Genomic DNA, 17,146 nt, shown 5'->3' with positions numbered 1-17,146 from the left:
ACTTTAGAATTAATAGCTTTACCTAATGGGCAGCGTCTGTTATTAGTTTTGGTTCTTTGTAGAGTATTTGGATAGTAAGAAAGTCCCAGATGAACTGAGCCATAATTGCTAGCCCATATTGAATCCTAATAAAGAAGTGGCTGCCTCATTTAATAATAATGGGACGCTAAATAAAGTGTGTCAGATATCTGGTTCGCTGACAGTGTGTCAGATATCTGCATCAGCTGAGAAAAATAACTTCCATGGTATCTATCCCAAGAAAGAGGGATGAAGAATAATTATAGACTTGAGGAAGGTTAATTAACTTGCTAAAGTATTGCTCTTTTTTTTGGTTGTTTATTGTATTACTCTGGACAAAGGGGGGTGGGGGTTTGAAAGGTGAAAGTTCACTTGATGCATTAGGCTTATTTTTCAGCTTCCAAATAGTAAACATTCCTAGAGATGTTATTTCAGTCGTAGCTTCTGCTAAGGGATGCCAAGGTACTATTATAAAGATCCCAGCTTCCTCTGCATGAAGGGTTTAGCAGGGTCAGACCTATACCTTTAGAATTAATAATGTGAAAAGGGGAATCAATTGTTAGAAATAGTGGTGGATATTAAGGAAGGATGATTTACATCTAATTGGGGTTATATTATTATCCTTACCTTAAGTTAGGAAAGTTGGATAAAATTTATTTATATAAATAAATATGTACCATATAATCCCATTACGTGAGGGTATGTAAAATGCCTGGTTTTAAATATTAAGCTTTGATTGTTTAAAACAGATTTTTTTGTTTTAATTTATATATATATATATGGTATTTTTTCAGTTTATATAGTCGTCATATGGCTGCAAGAGGACCACCTCCTCCAAAACTTAATGACAAGAGCCGAAAAATTTCACGACTTCGTCAACAAAGCTAGCCTTGTGACTGCTGCTACTAAATGTTGAGCATGTATAAAAAGCAGAATAACGATTATTTTTCAGTTTTTATTGACTAACCGTGAACTAAAAGTAACAATTTCAAAAATAAGTATTGGAAATTATTAGAATTTGACCACTGAAGAACACTATATCTGGGATTGCAAAAAATGAAAAATTTTTTTTTAATAATAAAAGGATTTTAACCTTTTAATAAATAATTATAAATTTATTCATTAACAATTTTTAATAATAGTATAATTGTTTACTTTATAAACAACAAGAATTTTTACAGGAATTCTGTTTGATTTGCTAATTTACATGAATTCGATTTGGTGATTATTATGTATAACTTATCTAGTGTGTTTCATAAAGAGGTCATGTCTTGGATTAGCTTTAAATATTTCATGTGCTGGTCATTTTAGCTAAAATTTCTTGTGAACTTCTTTCACACCAAAAGAAATTACAAAGATTATACCATAAAAATTTGTTACTTTTAACCTTCTATCCTACACACATACAAAATTGTAAAGTGACTAAGTATATAAATATATAAAAACAGCATCAATTAGATTTGTTTTGTGCAAGAATAATGATAATAGCTAGTTCCTGTGTTGTACAGTGAAGGTGTTATTTGGAGGGTAGAATGTAAACTGAATTTCAGTAGGCTTTACTAACAATATATTGAACTCTGTGAAGAAGTTAAGTAGGCAGCATGCCGACTTCATTCCTCATTTTCATTATTAAATCTGGTATGGGGTTTACTATTCATGAGGATTTATGCCTTTTTCATATTTGGCTATATCTAAGTTCAGATTTGCTCAGATTCATTGTTATTATGTTATAATCAATATTTGTGAATGTGTAACATATTAGTGTTAACAAAATGGTGTGACCTTTAAAACTAAAACTCTAATTATTCATTGTTTAGAAGATTAATAAATTTCACTCTAAAATATTACAATATGAGTAGCTGTGAATATTAACGTATGAGTAAGCTGCCATTGGTCTTTAGATTAATGTTAAATAAAAAATAAATTTCTTTTAAATTTTATTTAATTATTTTAACAACGTAGCGAAAACTTTATTATGTAATAATAATAATTTGATATTATCAAATAATTTTTTTTTTTATTGTCACCGGAGGCAAATTTTCTGGTTGGTCTTATCTTCTCCTATTCTTCAAACTCTCCTTCACTTTCAAGGTGTGTTGTTTCTTCCTCTCTTCTGATCATTTCTTATTACTAAATTCTCTTTCCTTTTCTGGATCTCTTCATAGTTAAGATTCTAGAAGGTGCAAACTTCTTTCTGAATTTGTTTCTTTTCTCTCCTTCTGTATGTTCTATGCCTGTAATTCTTAGATCTACTTTGATTTGTTTGGACCATATGAAATTAATTTTGTCTCCATTACATTTGTCAAAAATACTTTTTGCCCTGTAAAGGCTCAATTTTGTTAAATGCCAATAAAAGTCTGAAACTTCATTGTCATATGGTGTCTGTAACTGTTGTCTGTTTTGAGGTCAAGTTCATTGTTATACATTTTCCGACTTTCATCCGTTTTCCTTGGTCCAAACATCTTTCTTAATATCTTTCTCTTGCTAATTTCAATTTGAATCTACCTCTCCCTGATTTTGTACTGTGCGCAAAGGATCTTATAGGACTTCAAGTCGGATTACTGTGGTATAGTGCCTAATTTTATCCATCCTAAATAATTTCTTCTTTTTTTTTAATACACTCCTTGTCAAGTCTGCATTTTATTTGTAAAACAAACATTTTATGAACTGCTGAAAATTGGAAAGTGTTTTGAAAGATCCCCATTTTGTTTTATTTATGAATGAGAAAGGTATGTTTTGAATATATATATATATATATATTATGACTTGTTATCTATGTGAAATTTCAATCGAATTGGCTAGTAGTTTTGTAAGCCAGTTAAGAATGTACAAGGAATTACATTAGAGATTTATCATATTTACTACCAGTTTACAAATTTAGAAATGAGCTATCCGCCTATTTATAATAAAGTTTGTAATATTAAAACATAATACTTTTTTATAACAACTTGCACAATTTGAACCAATTTTGGTCACAATTTGTAGTATAAAAGCTTAGATTGAATGAATTTCTAGATATTAATACCAGTCTTAATAGTTTTAGGAAATAACTTTTATTCTGTATTACTATTTTTACATCTACAATTGTAACTTTAATAATGTATTCAATGAAATTTGAAAATCTGCTTTTAGCATTAATTTTTATTTTTTAATTATAAAAGCAATGTGAAAAACTCTTTTCTCTATGATTTGGGGTTTTGTCTTTACAGTCTTACCTTACTGACAGTGATTCTTTCAGTTATGTAAAAAGGTCAGTAAGAACAAACTCTAATATCAGTACAAAAGTATTCTGTTAAAGGTATGAGGTTTTATAAAAATAGAACTGTCCATCATTTAAAATATATTTCATTCCTTTTTAGATTTATTATTTGCTGCTTTTGATAATATTTTAAATGTTTATTTTTTTTCTTAATTGCAATGAATTCTAAGAATTCTTCCTGTATTTAATTTTGAGGTCATTATTAACATTTTTGATTAATTTATTATATCACCATAAACTGCTGATATATCTCATACAATTGCATTGCATCTTGGGTTTTTCAATTTTGTTGTTTATTTTTATAAAGACCATCACAAAGACATATAAACAAAAAAACATCATAAATATGATGTGACTTATAAGTAAAATATGAAATATGATGTGTAGTAATTGAATAGGTGTCTGGAAGAAGGGTCTAGGTTACATTTTGTGTATTTTACAGGAAGTTTTTTCAAGTTGCCGAAAATGAAAATAGTGGTTATTCAACATAGGTCCTTATTCCATGTCAAAAACAATAAAACTTTGGTTGTATGCTCATAGGTGTAGACCTTTTATTGAAATTTATTCTTTTTATTTTTTAAATTAAAAAAAAAAAATTATAAAGAAATACAAATGATGAAGTAATAATATTTTTCATAGCTGCATATTTAAATCAAACTGTAAGTAGATTACTATAAAAACGTTTTTGTTTTGGATCCACTAAGAATTGTACCATGGTTAGCAGATATTTTTTCTTCTCTATTGGAATTGGACTTGTGTTATAGCTGTGGCAAGGCTGATTCCGTAGTTAACTCCGCAACAGGCTTGAAAATATTGAAAATTTTCAATTATGTGAATTATGTAATTCTCTAGCATAGATGGAACCGTCATCCTTACACATTTTGAACCAAATATTTTATTTTAAGTTTGTTGCATATAAGAAATAATGTATTGTTAAAAGAAATGGTAACTTAAGATTTGATACTGTGATTATATACTTGAAATCTGCAGGGACCAGTGCTTTCATTTTCTTTGTCTGATCATACATTTTTGATGAATCTCGTAGGCAGATGTAATTAAAAAAATATATAAACAGAGAATATTTTTGTTATTTTGTCCAACACATTTGTCTGACTGTAAAATGAGCTTTTGCTCCTCTATAGGTGGAGTTTTTTGAAATTTGAAATTACATAATTGATTTTACATGAACTTGTCTCCTTTGAACCTCTTTTTGCTACAAGGTGGTGCCTAAAAAACATATTCGCTTGATTGCAAGTCAGGTTACATATTGTAAAATTATAGGGAGTATTGTCTTTGTTAATACATAAAAGAATGACGTAGGAGTGGAGTAATGAGCACTTGCTCTTAAAGTCAACACAAAGTGTTTGGATTTGATCCATCTTCTGCCAGCTGCATCAGCTTTCATATGATATACATGAGATTCTTTTTCTACTAGTTGACGTTCATGGTCTGTAGATGCCAAAACAAGTTTTGCATATAACTTATCACATAATTTGCAGGTATCTGATCTAGGCAACCCAAATCTTAAGTTAAAATCCTGATTGAAAATCTTCCTGTACAAACTGTTTGTTACTGATTGTTGGTATTTTTGTTTAAAATGTCGATGCATCTACTTTTCAGACAAGTCCATGCTTAAACACTTATTAGCTGATTTGTTTCGAGTGTAATGACTTTCGGTAAGAGGGAAACTTCTAATGTGCTCCGTAACTAGTTCTCTGATATTGTTATTAACAGCACGGGGATGATTTAAATGAATACCGTGTTGATCATGAGAAACTGTTTTTCAATCTTTTATTTTAGCCTGAAGGACTTTAATGTGTTTTGTATTGGTAGAGAACACGTGCAGTAAAGTTTTTCAGCATATACTGGTCAACTATTAATGCTAAAATCAAAACCTGCTAGTTTGAGAGATGCCTACATAATTCTTACCTGGTCTCCTGCATTTCACTTCATAAATATGAATGTACTTTTGAAGGATTAATTGTAGTTTAACTGATAAAAACACTTTATGAAGTTGATGAACAGTATTAAGCAAAAGTGTTCTGCAACCCACTTTTTGTAACCTATAGCACTAGTTGGAAGTTCCTTGCTACACTTATTAGTTTCCTTGTTTTACACTTGCTGGTATATCTCTGTCCAGAGTTATGTAAAAGTTTTTGTTTTTTATCCTTCCATTATGATATGTTTTAATGTTTTTCTCACTACACAAGTTTTCTACATCTTGGTGTGATAGATCCATCATAACAATAGTTAGCAAAATTCAAATTGAAAACTGTAATTTAAAAAAATGTGCCATTATAGCACTCTGAACATAGTAATCAAATATACTATAACAATTACTTGCATTCTACAGCATAACCTACAACTGAATTCATCAACTGATTGTATAGAGTAATGAAAGCCTTCACACATAGGTCCTTCTTCCACCAACCTTTTTCCGTTTTATAAGCTGTCCTGACATCTGTTGGTAGTGTAAAGAACTAATTCCATTACAAGATGCTAGAATACACATCATAGGCCCTTGTTCCAGCAAGAACTGAGTTTTAATGAATAGGTAACATAGGCTCTTCTTCCAGACACCAGACACCTATTCAGTTACTGTAACTGGCCAAATATTGGCTGGGATCATTGACCTATAGTGTACCTGTGCATAGATTGGTATTGCTTTCCATGCATGACCCTTATATTTTAATTATATCTAATGGATTGTCATTCTCAAGACAATCGCAACATTTTGAACACAAAAGTTTATTAGGTACGACTGTATAAGACAGCTCTTCTACTTAATTTTATATATTTATTAAATCACATCTTACAGCATAATACATTAAGTAAATAAAATGTTTAACTTTTTTATTAGAAAAATAAGTCATTTTTTTTCTGTTGTTACTATTGTTTATTCTCTTTTTCTCTACATTGTACTGCTTGAGTTCTCTGGTTCGGTCAGAACATACAAATTTTATGGAAATTTTGATTTAAAGACAAATAGAAAATTAAAAATATAGAAAGGTATGTTTACCTCTCATCATAGTCATTTATATTTATGATTAATTTAACTACTGCAAAAGTGTTCTGTAGAGAAAAAGAGAAATAATAAGCAGCAAGTAAATAATGTTTTTTTTTTTTGTTGAAACTATTTTCTAGTGTACATTAATTATTATGAAAGTGCTTTGATTCAGAAAGTTAGTTTAAAGAATAAGTAAAATTTCTTATTTATTACATTAACCTTATATACCTAGTATAAAATTCATAGATATTGATTAATTACGATTGAAATTACAGTTCTAAAGCAGAAAATAAAAAGGTAAATCTTTACCTTGCATTTATTTATATTGAAATATTTTACAAGAATTGAGCATAATTTTTTAAGTTCACCACAATCATTTAATTTAAATAATTTATACATTCTTTGGTAATCAGTAATTTTAAAATTAATTTATAACAAGACTGATATTTTATGTAATCAATGTAATAAAACAAATTACAAAACCATTCTTTCCAAGCTATTTTATAAGTTTATACCACAGAGGTATGTTATGTAATAAAAACAATTCAAACCTATAACTCAAACAATACAAGTTTTCAGGAGAGCCATATGAAAAATTCAAATTGTGATATTATTTCACTTTTAGAAAATTTATAGACTGTTAAAAAACCTTGTAACTGACAAAACTAAAATGTAACAGGAGGAAAATTTTACTAAAATGTAACACCAGAAATTGTGAAACAGTATAATAATATCTAAGGTTACAAATGTAGATATACTAACAAAATATGTTAATTTAGAATTTTATTTAAAGTAGCTACACTTATGAGGTTCTGATTCTTAAAATCTTTGTCATAACAAGGTTTTGGAAGGATGGAATTAAACACAGCTGATTTCTTTCAAAATGCTCTTCTTTTATTTATTAATAAATCTTGTTACAAAGATTACTTTATAATCAGAAAATGTTCAAATGATACAAAGTTAATAAAAAAATAAATTATGTGTGAGATTAATTATCAAAAAAATATCATATGGTATTAAATGTTCAGTTCCTGAAGATCACTAAATTTACGGTTAGTAATTTTTTTGCCTTTCAGTATAAAGAGGAGAGCAATAATTAATCATTACTTTTAGTTGATGCCTAGGCAAAAGTTCAAATTTGTCAGTAAAACTTAATTTGTAACTAATTTTGCCATTGTGATACCAAAAAGCTGGGACCTCACTGCCAGTGAGTTCTTTTCCGGGTTTGACAGAAGGATACTTTATTGTTGGAATGTTGCTGTAATTTGTGAAAAATGTATGGTCAAATAAAAGAGCTTCACATGGATATGGATTTCTGCAAGCTTTTTCAGACACTGAAACATAATCTGATGGGTGATTGTGTTTGTTGATTTTTTAATTTTAGTTCTATGTCCAGTTATATAATTAGATATTGAGATTTGAAAATTTAAATAAAAATTGAAAATAAATCTTAGAATTATGACATTTTTGAAGATATAAAATACAATAAAACCATATGTAGAAATGTTTTTATTGCTCAGGAAAGTAGAAATTAAATCATAATTGTTATTTATTATCCAGTACAATAATTTGAAAATCCTAAAAACTCCAAATTTTAACATTTATCTGCATAATGGGCAAGTAGATAACCTTTTAAGAAAGAGCAAACTTAAATTTTGAAAATCAGTCCCATTGGTTTAGGAATTAAGTAATGTAAAAATTTTGTTCGAAACAAAGAAATATTTGACTAATTTTTATTGAAGAAAAAACCTTTTCTACCTTTATACTTTTTAAAAGTTAAAGTATTATTGAAATAAAATCAAAATAGAAAAAAAATTTAAAAAATGATTATCTGGGAACTCCAGGCAGAATGAGATGCTACAAATGAATTGTTAACTTTACTTGCAAGACCACAAATTATTTCAATTTTAATTAGAAAAAATGTATATATAAAATGAACTGTTGTATATTATTATTATCTTTTATGACCGCATAGGATCATTTTAGTCTATTATCCAAGTCTCTTTGATGGGACTGTTTGGGCCTTCTGGTCCTCCTGTACTTTTTCATACATTCCAATCTTTTTGCCGTTTCTAGTATTGAAAAGGTTGTGTTGTGCATTTTTTCTTGTGAGTCTGAAGCGAATGTGTTGTTGATTTTTTTTTTTTTTTTTAATTTTATCTTGTCTGTGGTGTCTTCTGTAGTTGCTTCAGAAGTCTTGAATCATGAATGTCATCCTCATGAATGTCCAAAGAATACTAGTCTCCTGTTATGCATTGTATCAGTGACAGAATTTTGTACACGACTTTGTCTGACACAATCCACCACTGCCTGTCTTTCTGGTACACTTTTTATCAATGCAGGTTCATCCAATACTAATTTTAATTTTTTGGGGGGTCTGTCTTTGATTGTTCATTGAGGTGGAAGAGAGTTTCAGCTGCGTAAGTGGCTTCTGGTTTTATGAGTGTTATAGTGTCTTATATTTGCATTTTTTTATTGTAAGTATACCAGGTTAGCTAGTTTGTTTATTCTTATTTGGATCGAGGTTTTTTCATTTAGGTTGTTTGTTATTTCTCACAGGTATTTAAATCTTGTTGCTGTTTTAATTTTATTACCATTTTTATTTACTTCTTTTAATCGTGTTGGTTTTTGGGGCTTAATTTCTGTCTTTTTGAATGATATTTTGAGGCCAATTTTATTAGCAATATTTTGAAGTTCTCATATCTGTGATTTAGCTTCGTTGATTTTGTTTGCTAGCAGTGCCAAATTGTCAGAAAAACAAAGATAGTTTGTTTTAATTTTTCAGCATATTTTTACTTATGGGGGCACTTTTTGCGCCACCTTCCCTCATTACCATTTCTAGAGTGCAGTTTAATAATAGCGGTGAGAGCCCTTCACCTTGGTGCAGTCCTGTTTTCATATCAAATGGTTCTGAGATCTCGCCTCTGAATTTCACCCTCGACTTAGTGTATATAGGGTATATGTATATAGGGTTTTTTTACATATTTTAAATTTTACTTTTTTCTGCTTTGGAAAAATTATACTTTCAATTTTAACTAATGTAATAATAATAATAATAAATAGATAAAGAAAATAAAAAACATGTAAAAGATGTTTATTAATTAAGCTTACTTATTATACATTATATGTATATATGTATTATTATTACAGGTAAATAGTTTATGCTCTTATCTTATTCTATATTTAGGTTTAAATAATAAATAATAATGTTATCACTGCCATTTCTGCATTGAATAAAATCAGTGTGGTATTACAATGTATTATTTCATGATAGAAAGTGGCTTATTATTAATTTGTTGCTTTATATTATTTGTCCCAATAATTATATTGGCTGTGATTTAATGTAAAGCAATCTTACAAACAAAACACTTCGTCAGAGTTGTTTTCTTTGAGAGTAATTTGTTGTATCAACTGGGTTTAACTGTGCTATGAAAAATGGAGCAATGATGTTAATTGTAGGGCTGAATGTTGAATGTATTTTGATTAATTTGTCGTGTGCGATATAAAAAAAATTAATACATACTGTGTGTTCAGCAGAAGAGCTATCCTTGCCATTGTTTATAGTAGTGAAATTTCACTGCAGCACATGAGATTGTGTTAGTGCAGTCATGTACCTGGCAATTCAATTCCTGCCATGTAATTAATTCATGAATAATTTGATTCAGTTTGTGCCAAATCAAAACATCAAATAGTAAATTGATTATTTTTATATTTATTTGTTCATGTAACTTTTGAGACAGTCTATTAACACCACACTGTTTGTTTACGACAGGATAGCTCTTAAAGTGAATTGAATATAGTTGGCTTTGTGAGGATTGCGCAACAGGAATCTGTTTCATTCGTAAATGTTTGTTTTTAGCTCGGTATGGAATGCTAGTTATTCTTTAATTAAACCTATTATTATGTTGTATTTAATAGTAATTAGAAAATTGTAACAAATATATTTATTAAATTTCTAGTGACTTTTTTGTGGCCTTACATGAGCTTAGGTCAAATGATTATATATATATATATATATATATATATATATATATATATATATATATATTTATTTATTTATTTATTGGGCATCTGAGAAAATTTGTTTATGCACTGATCTTTTACATTTTTTTATATTAAATAGAGCGGACATACTTTGTTGTGTGAGTAATGTGTTCCAAAAAAATGACATAATGAGATACTTAATTATAAACCGGGTAATTATAATACGTTTAAAATAGCCTGAAAATTATTGTGAACATGGTTCTCATCAACAAGTATTATTAATATTTCCAAGTAATTCCACTTAATAAAAAAAATATATAAATCTTTCATAATTTGTGGCCTGCATTTGACATTAATTATAATTTATTTGAACAAGAACAGGTGGTTGAAGGTTAATATATCCAGTTACTAGTTGCTATTGTGTTTTGACATTTCTGTAAACTGTTTTTAATATAATAATATTCTATACATATTTTTCATGATAAGTTTTCTTTATGCGTATTGCTTTAGAAAATAATTTGATTAAATTTTTCTGTGTAATTAATATAAGATTAATATCTTTTATTTTAAATTATTTAAGTTTTATTGAAGCAATTAGTAACCTACATCGCCAGTTAAAATTGCAGAGAACAAGTCTGTCAGTAGTTTTTTCTGCCACATAAATTTGCATCAGTAGTAGTGTAACATATTTTGAGATTTTGTTGATTGTTTTTTTCACAATGGACCATATGTCCTTGATGTGTAAAGTACTACCTCCTGTAATAGGATCAAGAAAGAATTTTCTGAACAGTTAACTACAAGGGCCATCTAGAAAGTAAAGAACTTTTTAAAAGAGAAAATTCCAAGATAAGAATGAATTAAACCATGTACATTTTATATTTACAGCAGCCCTTTAAACTATGTTTCAACATAATAGTCACATAAAATTAAAATATTTATCATAGCATAATACCATTTTTCCTATACAGTCATTGTAGTTTCTGCCACCAAGATCCTTTGATCATTTGTTGACAGATTCTTTCGGTGCTTCATCTTGAAATTTCATCATCGCCTGTTTCCTAAAAATTCTCAACTTTGGGAATGAATGATTGTTAGGTGCTAAGTCAGGACTCTGGTGGGCGCTGAAAAATATCCTGGTCAAAGTTAATTTCTTGAGTTCTTTAATGATTAGGGATGGTAGACCAGAACGTTCATCGTGCACATTTGTTAGTACTTTGTTAATCATAATGTACAATTTCCTAACTGATGCTTCATAAAATTATTACTGTAATTTTCTTATTTGAAGAATAAATGATAAAACTCATCCTTTTTTTGTTCTTTTTTTACAATTTAGTATTACTCATATTCATTGTGGTTTGTATTTCTTCTCCAGTGGTAATGTAAGTAAATTAACGATTAATATAATCCACCTTAGCAGCATGTTGATACTTTCTCTAGATCTTTTGGCTACTTGGAAGCCATCATAAGGAGTTAATTAATGCATTAAAGTCAAAGTTTAAAAAATCGTAGTTAAAATTTAAAAACTCACTTTTTAAATTTAAACTTTGAATTTAATGCATTAATTTTAATTCCTGATGATGGCTTCCAGGTAAGCCGAAAGATCTAGAGAATGTATCAACGTTCTGGTAAGGTGGATTGTTATTAATTGTTAATTTATTTATGTAACTTATAAGTTAGGACTCTATGTCAGGACTCTATGTAACTTATTAACATTAGTACATTAATTTATTTATGTAACTTATAAGTTAGGACTCTATGTCAGGACTCTATGGTGGGCGCTGAAAAATATCCCGGCCAAAGTTAATTTCTTGAGTTCTTTAATGATTAGGGATGGTAGACCAGAACGTTCATTGTGCACATGTGGTACCATGTTTGAGAAGGTAATATAACTATTTTTGCTTATGTAATGTCATCGCATATTTTTTCCTTGAACCAACACACCCTTCCTTTAACGATCAGACTGGCATTGTAACCTGATTCATTAAACGTAATTATAAATGAGTCACTTTTATTAAAGAATATATATATGTGTATGTTCTGATTAAAACAACTGTGTATGTCTGCAAGCTAAGATGTCATCTTTTTTGTAATAGGTATATCATTGAGTTATAACTGGTATATAGCCAGAGGTAAACGGTTTTAGATCATTTTCTTCTATCAGTTGTTTTATATTCTTTACACAGATTATGAAGAGTGTTAAAATGAGATTTTATAATGAAATAAATTTTCATGAACATTTCAGTTATGTAGATTTCTTTGAGAAGACAGTGTGTGTGTGTGTGTGTGTGTGTGTGTGTGGTCAAGCTGTGCAATCATAATGTAAAGAATAATTAAAATTTTACTTTATTCAAATTTATTTTTATGCGTAGTTTGTTTAACCATGCTAATTTATGCTGAAACTACAGCCTCATTAATGGCGTTATTAAGTGTTAAATTGATTATTTGTAATTATATATATTAAATAAAATGCATTTATTGTATTGTTATAAATATTTGTAGTATATGAAATTAATATTTATGAAAAGATTTTTAAATCACTGTTAATAAGTGTTATTGCAACCACCACCTATTTATTAAAAGATGTTAAGTATATTGATATTTTATTAATGTTCAGACCGGTACATTATATTTATATATGTATTGTTAAACCTATTTATAAATAAATTATTGTCTATTATAATGTTATTGTATTTTAATGAAATATTAATAAAATACTAGTTGAAAATTTTTAATTAAGATAGTAACATTTAAAAAAAAAATTCTATTATATTTAATTTTTATGTTGTATGTTATTAACAAACAATTAGTCGAGTAAAATTTTTAAAAAAACAATGCATTGTTTTAGCTTATCATAAATGTAATATTTATTTAAATTACATTAATTTTGTGTAATAATTACTTACTTTATGTAATAATAATAATAATGAGTCAATTAATAATAAATAAATATTACTAATTAAGTAAACACAAGAATATTGTACTTTATTACATTTTTCAATTTAAGTTTATATTTAGCCATCCTGTTTTTTTTGTTGTTTTTTTGTCTTCAGTCATTTGACTGGTTTGATGCAGCTCTCCAAGATTCCCTATCTAAGGCTAGTCATTTCATTTCAGTGTACCCTCTACATCCTATATCCTACATCCCTAACAATTTGTTTTACATATTCCAAACGTGGCCTGCCTACATAATTTTTTCCTTCTACCTGTCCTTCCAATATTAAAGCGACTATTCCAGGTTGCCTTAGTATGTGGCCTATAAGTCTGTCTCTTCTTTTAACTATATTTTTCCAAATGCTTCTTTCTTCATCTATTTGTCGCAATACCTCTTCATTTGTCACTTTATCCACCCATCTGATGTTTAACATTCTCCTATAGCACCACATTTCAAAAGCTTCTAATCTTTTCTTCTCAGATACGCCGATTGTCCAAGTTTCACTTCCATATAAAGCGACACTCCAAACATATACTTTCAAAAATCTTTTCCTGACATTTAAATTAATTTTTGATGTAAACAAATTATATTTCTTACTGAAGGCCTGTTTCGCTTGTGCTATTCAGCATTTTAATGCCATCCTGTAATATATTTTATCATTTTTACATTTAAAAAAAAAATTTTTTTATCTTAAATATTTAGTTGTTACCAGTAAAACATAAATTTGAGTGGTAACAATAAGTAACAGATAAGAAAATAGAAGCGAAACGTTTGAGGCGTTTTATTGGCTTTTCAGTGCTTAATAATTTTGGTTAGATTGTTTAAACTGAGAAGATATTTGAGAAAGTACATTACATTAATGGACTAAAGAAAAATTATTTCTGCTCATAATCCAGTTATCTATTTGTGTAATATTGAGTTTATTGTTTTATTATTGATAAAATAATTGAGAATCTAATTTATTAATTTTTTACAAGTTTTTAGGGTTTGTCTGGTGCATACTGTCAATTGTTTAGGACAAACTGCACAACTGCAAATTTGATTTCAAATTCATTATCGTGAAATATAAGGGGTAAAGAAGCTTTTGTTTGTATTGTATTAGGGGTAAAGAAGCTTATTTATATATATTTTGTGTTTTTTTTAATGTATAATTTCATAACAGTCAAAACTTGGCCACGTCTTGGCCTGTTGATTGCAATTCTTACCTTATGTTTTTGGATTATATTTATTTTGTTAAAGTGGTTATCTAATGCTCGCTCCGCCCTGTATTCTGATTGCGTATGGAATTATAGATTGGGCATAGGCTGAATATTTTAACTTGTGACATGTTTATTCATAAGATTCCCATTTTAGGTATGGGTCCATAAGTATGCCTAAAAAATATTTTCTAGTAAGGGATAATTGTTAGCCTCACCTTTGAGTAATTTGCTGGTTTGATTAGATTTAAGCAATTTGGAGAATGCAGTTTAATACTACTGTGATGTTTAATTTACAATATTAATAATAGTGTTCATTGACTGCTTTGAGGCAGCATGACTAATGCATTGTATTATATTAACTGAAATAGATGAAAAATGGTCTTTTAAGAAAGTATGATATCTAAGTTTAACCTGTTAAAAATCTTGTAATTACATAATGTCCATTTTGAAGTCCTACCTACCACTGAGATCTTGTAAACTAGAAAAGCAGTGAAGAAATTTAAATGGGAAACTTTTCCTAGATTTTTTATTGGGTAACAAATATTTTATTGGCTTGTTTTAAATCTCACATTTTTCCGGTACGGTGACCAACTTGATTTAAAAAATTTTTGAAAATATTTTTTTTAATAGAAATCACTATTTTTAATAACATATTGGGTTAAAAACAGATTTAATTAATTCTAAAACATAGAACTAAGTGCAGCAGTTCAGGAACTACATATCTCCATACTTTTTTCTTCCTGTTTAGCCTCAGGGAATCATCTCAGGTGTTATGTCAGCAGATGTTATGTATTGTAAATGAAGTGTAGTCTTGTACAGTCTCAGTTCGACCAGTATCCAGTATCTAAAGAACACCAGTATCCACGATCTAGTATTCAGTTCTGTATAAAAATAACTCCCTTTACTAGGATTTAAATGTTTGAACTCTCGACTTTGAAATCAGCTGATTTTTGAAGATGTATTTACTAGACCAACCCAGTCGGTTACATATTTCTATTCTGTATTCAGTTAGCTTTACAGTGAAAAATAAACAAACATTGCATTTATGTTAGTATTTCATCATGTTTCTGATGAGTCACGTCCCTTGCATCAGTGTTGATTCACAACATGGCCATATCTAGTTACAACACTATAATCATTACTCATATATAGATAAGCTATAATTAATTTGTCATACAGTAGTCAATGTAATTAAAGTTTATACAACGTTATTATGTCTTCTCAGTTATTTTGATCTTTTCATATGATCACCCTTTTGTTCTCTTGTTCAATATTAGTGTTTTATTATTTATTTACTTTCTCTTAATGTTATTTAAAGTTAATATAATGCATTTTTTTAAGTTTACAGGAATGTTAGTGTTGTGTATTCCTAGATTTGTGTTTGTATGATTTGAGTTACACCATTATTTTGATACTATAGGTATCCCTTCTGAAAAAAAGGCAGTGAAAAAAGCCCCTAAGTCTTGCTGGAAGACACATCAATTTAAATGCTTTTAAAAATGAATTGCAGAGTAATCTAACGGTGTTGATTTCGGATCTCATTAATAAACTGCTAACATAAATGGATGTGTGCTGCTTCAGTGTACAATGTGATTCATAAGTATGAATCTACTACTGGATCACGGTTTTCTAAAAGAACAAAACCCAGGAGATAAATTGAAGAAAAAGTTATAGTGATAAAAATGTGATTCGTAAAAAGTACACAAATTATATTTATTGAGAAATGGTTAGCGATGTGTTACCTCCTCTGGAAGATAATTCTGTTATTGACATACCACACTCTTTATCGTTCATGTAAAAAGAAAAGAATTCCAGCTTTGTCGTGAAAAAGAATGTTATCAAAATTTGGCTTAGTTCAAAAGGAGCAATTTTTGAAGATGAACTTAGTCATGTATAAAATTGATGATTTAAGAGTTTTGCATATTAAAAGTAATTCTAATGTGTATAAAATATTAGAATCACTAAGATATTAGTGAAATTTTACTGTTTATGGACAGTTGACAATTTCATAACTCAAAATGTCTTAATTTAAATTTATATAATATTTGTAAAATATGTGGTTACTGTATACTAAATTTGCATAGTTCCTTTTATATACATCAGGATTTATGGGAGATGCTTGTGATCGGCTTCATGAAGACACACACGCAGTTTGCTTCAATTCTACAAGCTAACTGAATATTAGTGTATCGAACAGTAATGTCTACAATATAAGTTGAACCAAAGTCGACAGTATTCTTATTTAAATGGATTTGCATATTCATAATATTTCTTTGTTTTAATTAATTTTTAAAAAGTATGTGCCTTTTTTTGTCTTTAAACGAGTGGCTCTATTCTTCCTGATGATGATATTATTATTATTATTATTATTATTATATGTAAATAAATTCAAAAAAAGAAACTGACAAAATAGACAGTAAACCTGGTAAACTTGACAGTTTACCAGGTGTGTAAATATGAAACTGGAATTTGCCCATAAATGGGCAAATTCCAGTTAAATTTACCAACAAACCACATGATTCGTGCCCATTTTCTTTCTTTGACAGCTGACAAAAGATTTTAAACTCACAATAATACAAGTTTCATACAACAACATAGTTTTAATTAGTGTTGAACACGTCGAGGTTTATACCTACAAACTACGATTTGCCAGCGATTTTCTGTTTCCATTTACAGAAAACTGCTACAGAATCGCTTCCAATGCTTGTCAAAGCTTACGGTGAGCATGCTATTGGTAAATCACAGTG

The 17,146-nt window shown here is 28.6% G+C and overlaps 1 protein-coding gene across 1 annotated transcript in view; it reads left to right on the top strand.

The window, feature by feature from the left end:
• Nucleotides 1–10,304, top strand: part of ics (ras suppressor protein 1) — a 66,823-nt gene extending 56,519 nt beyond the window's left edge. Inside the window, exon 9 of the mRNA XM_075361321.1 lies at nucleotides 813–10,304. Coding sequence (XP_075217436.1) covers nucleotides 813–906 — 94 coding nt within the window. The 3' untranslated portion in view covers nucleotides 907–10,304. The remainder of the gene's footprint in view (nucleotides 1–812) is intronic.
• Nucleotides 10,305–17,146: the final 6,842 nt, after the last annotated feature.

Source organism: Lycorma delicatula, chromosome 1 (assembly GCF_047948215.1).
Source record: "Lycorma delicatula isolate Av1 chromosome 1, ASM4794821v1, whole genome shotgun sequence".
In the NCBI taxonomy this organism is placed as follows: domain Eukaryota; kingdom Metazoa; phylum Arthropoda; class Insecta; order Hemiptera; family Fulgoridae; genus Lycorma; species Lycorma delicatula.
The sequence above is the reverse complement of the archived record's forward strand: the minus strand, read 5'-3'. Positions and strand labels throughout refer to the sequence as shown.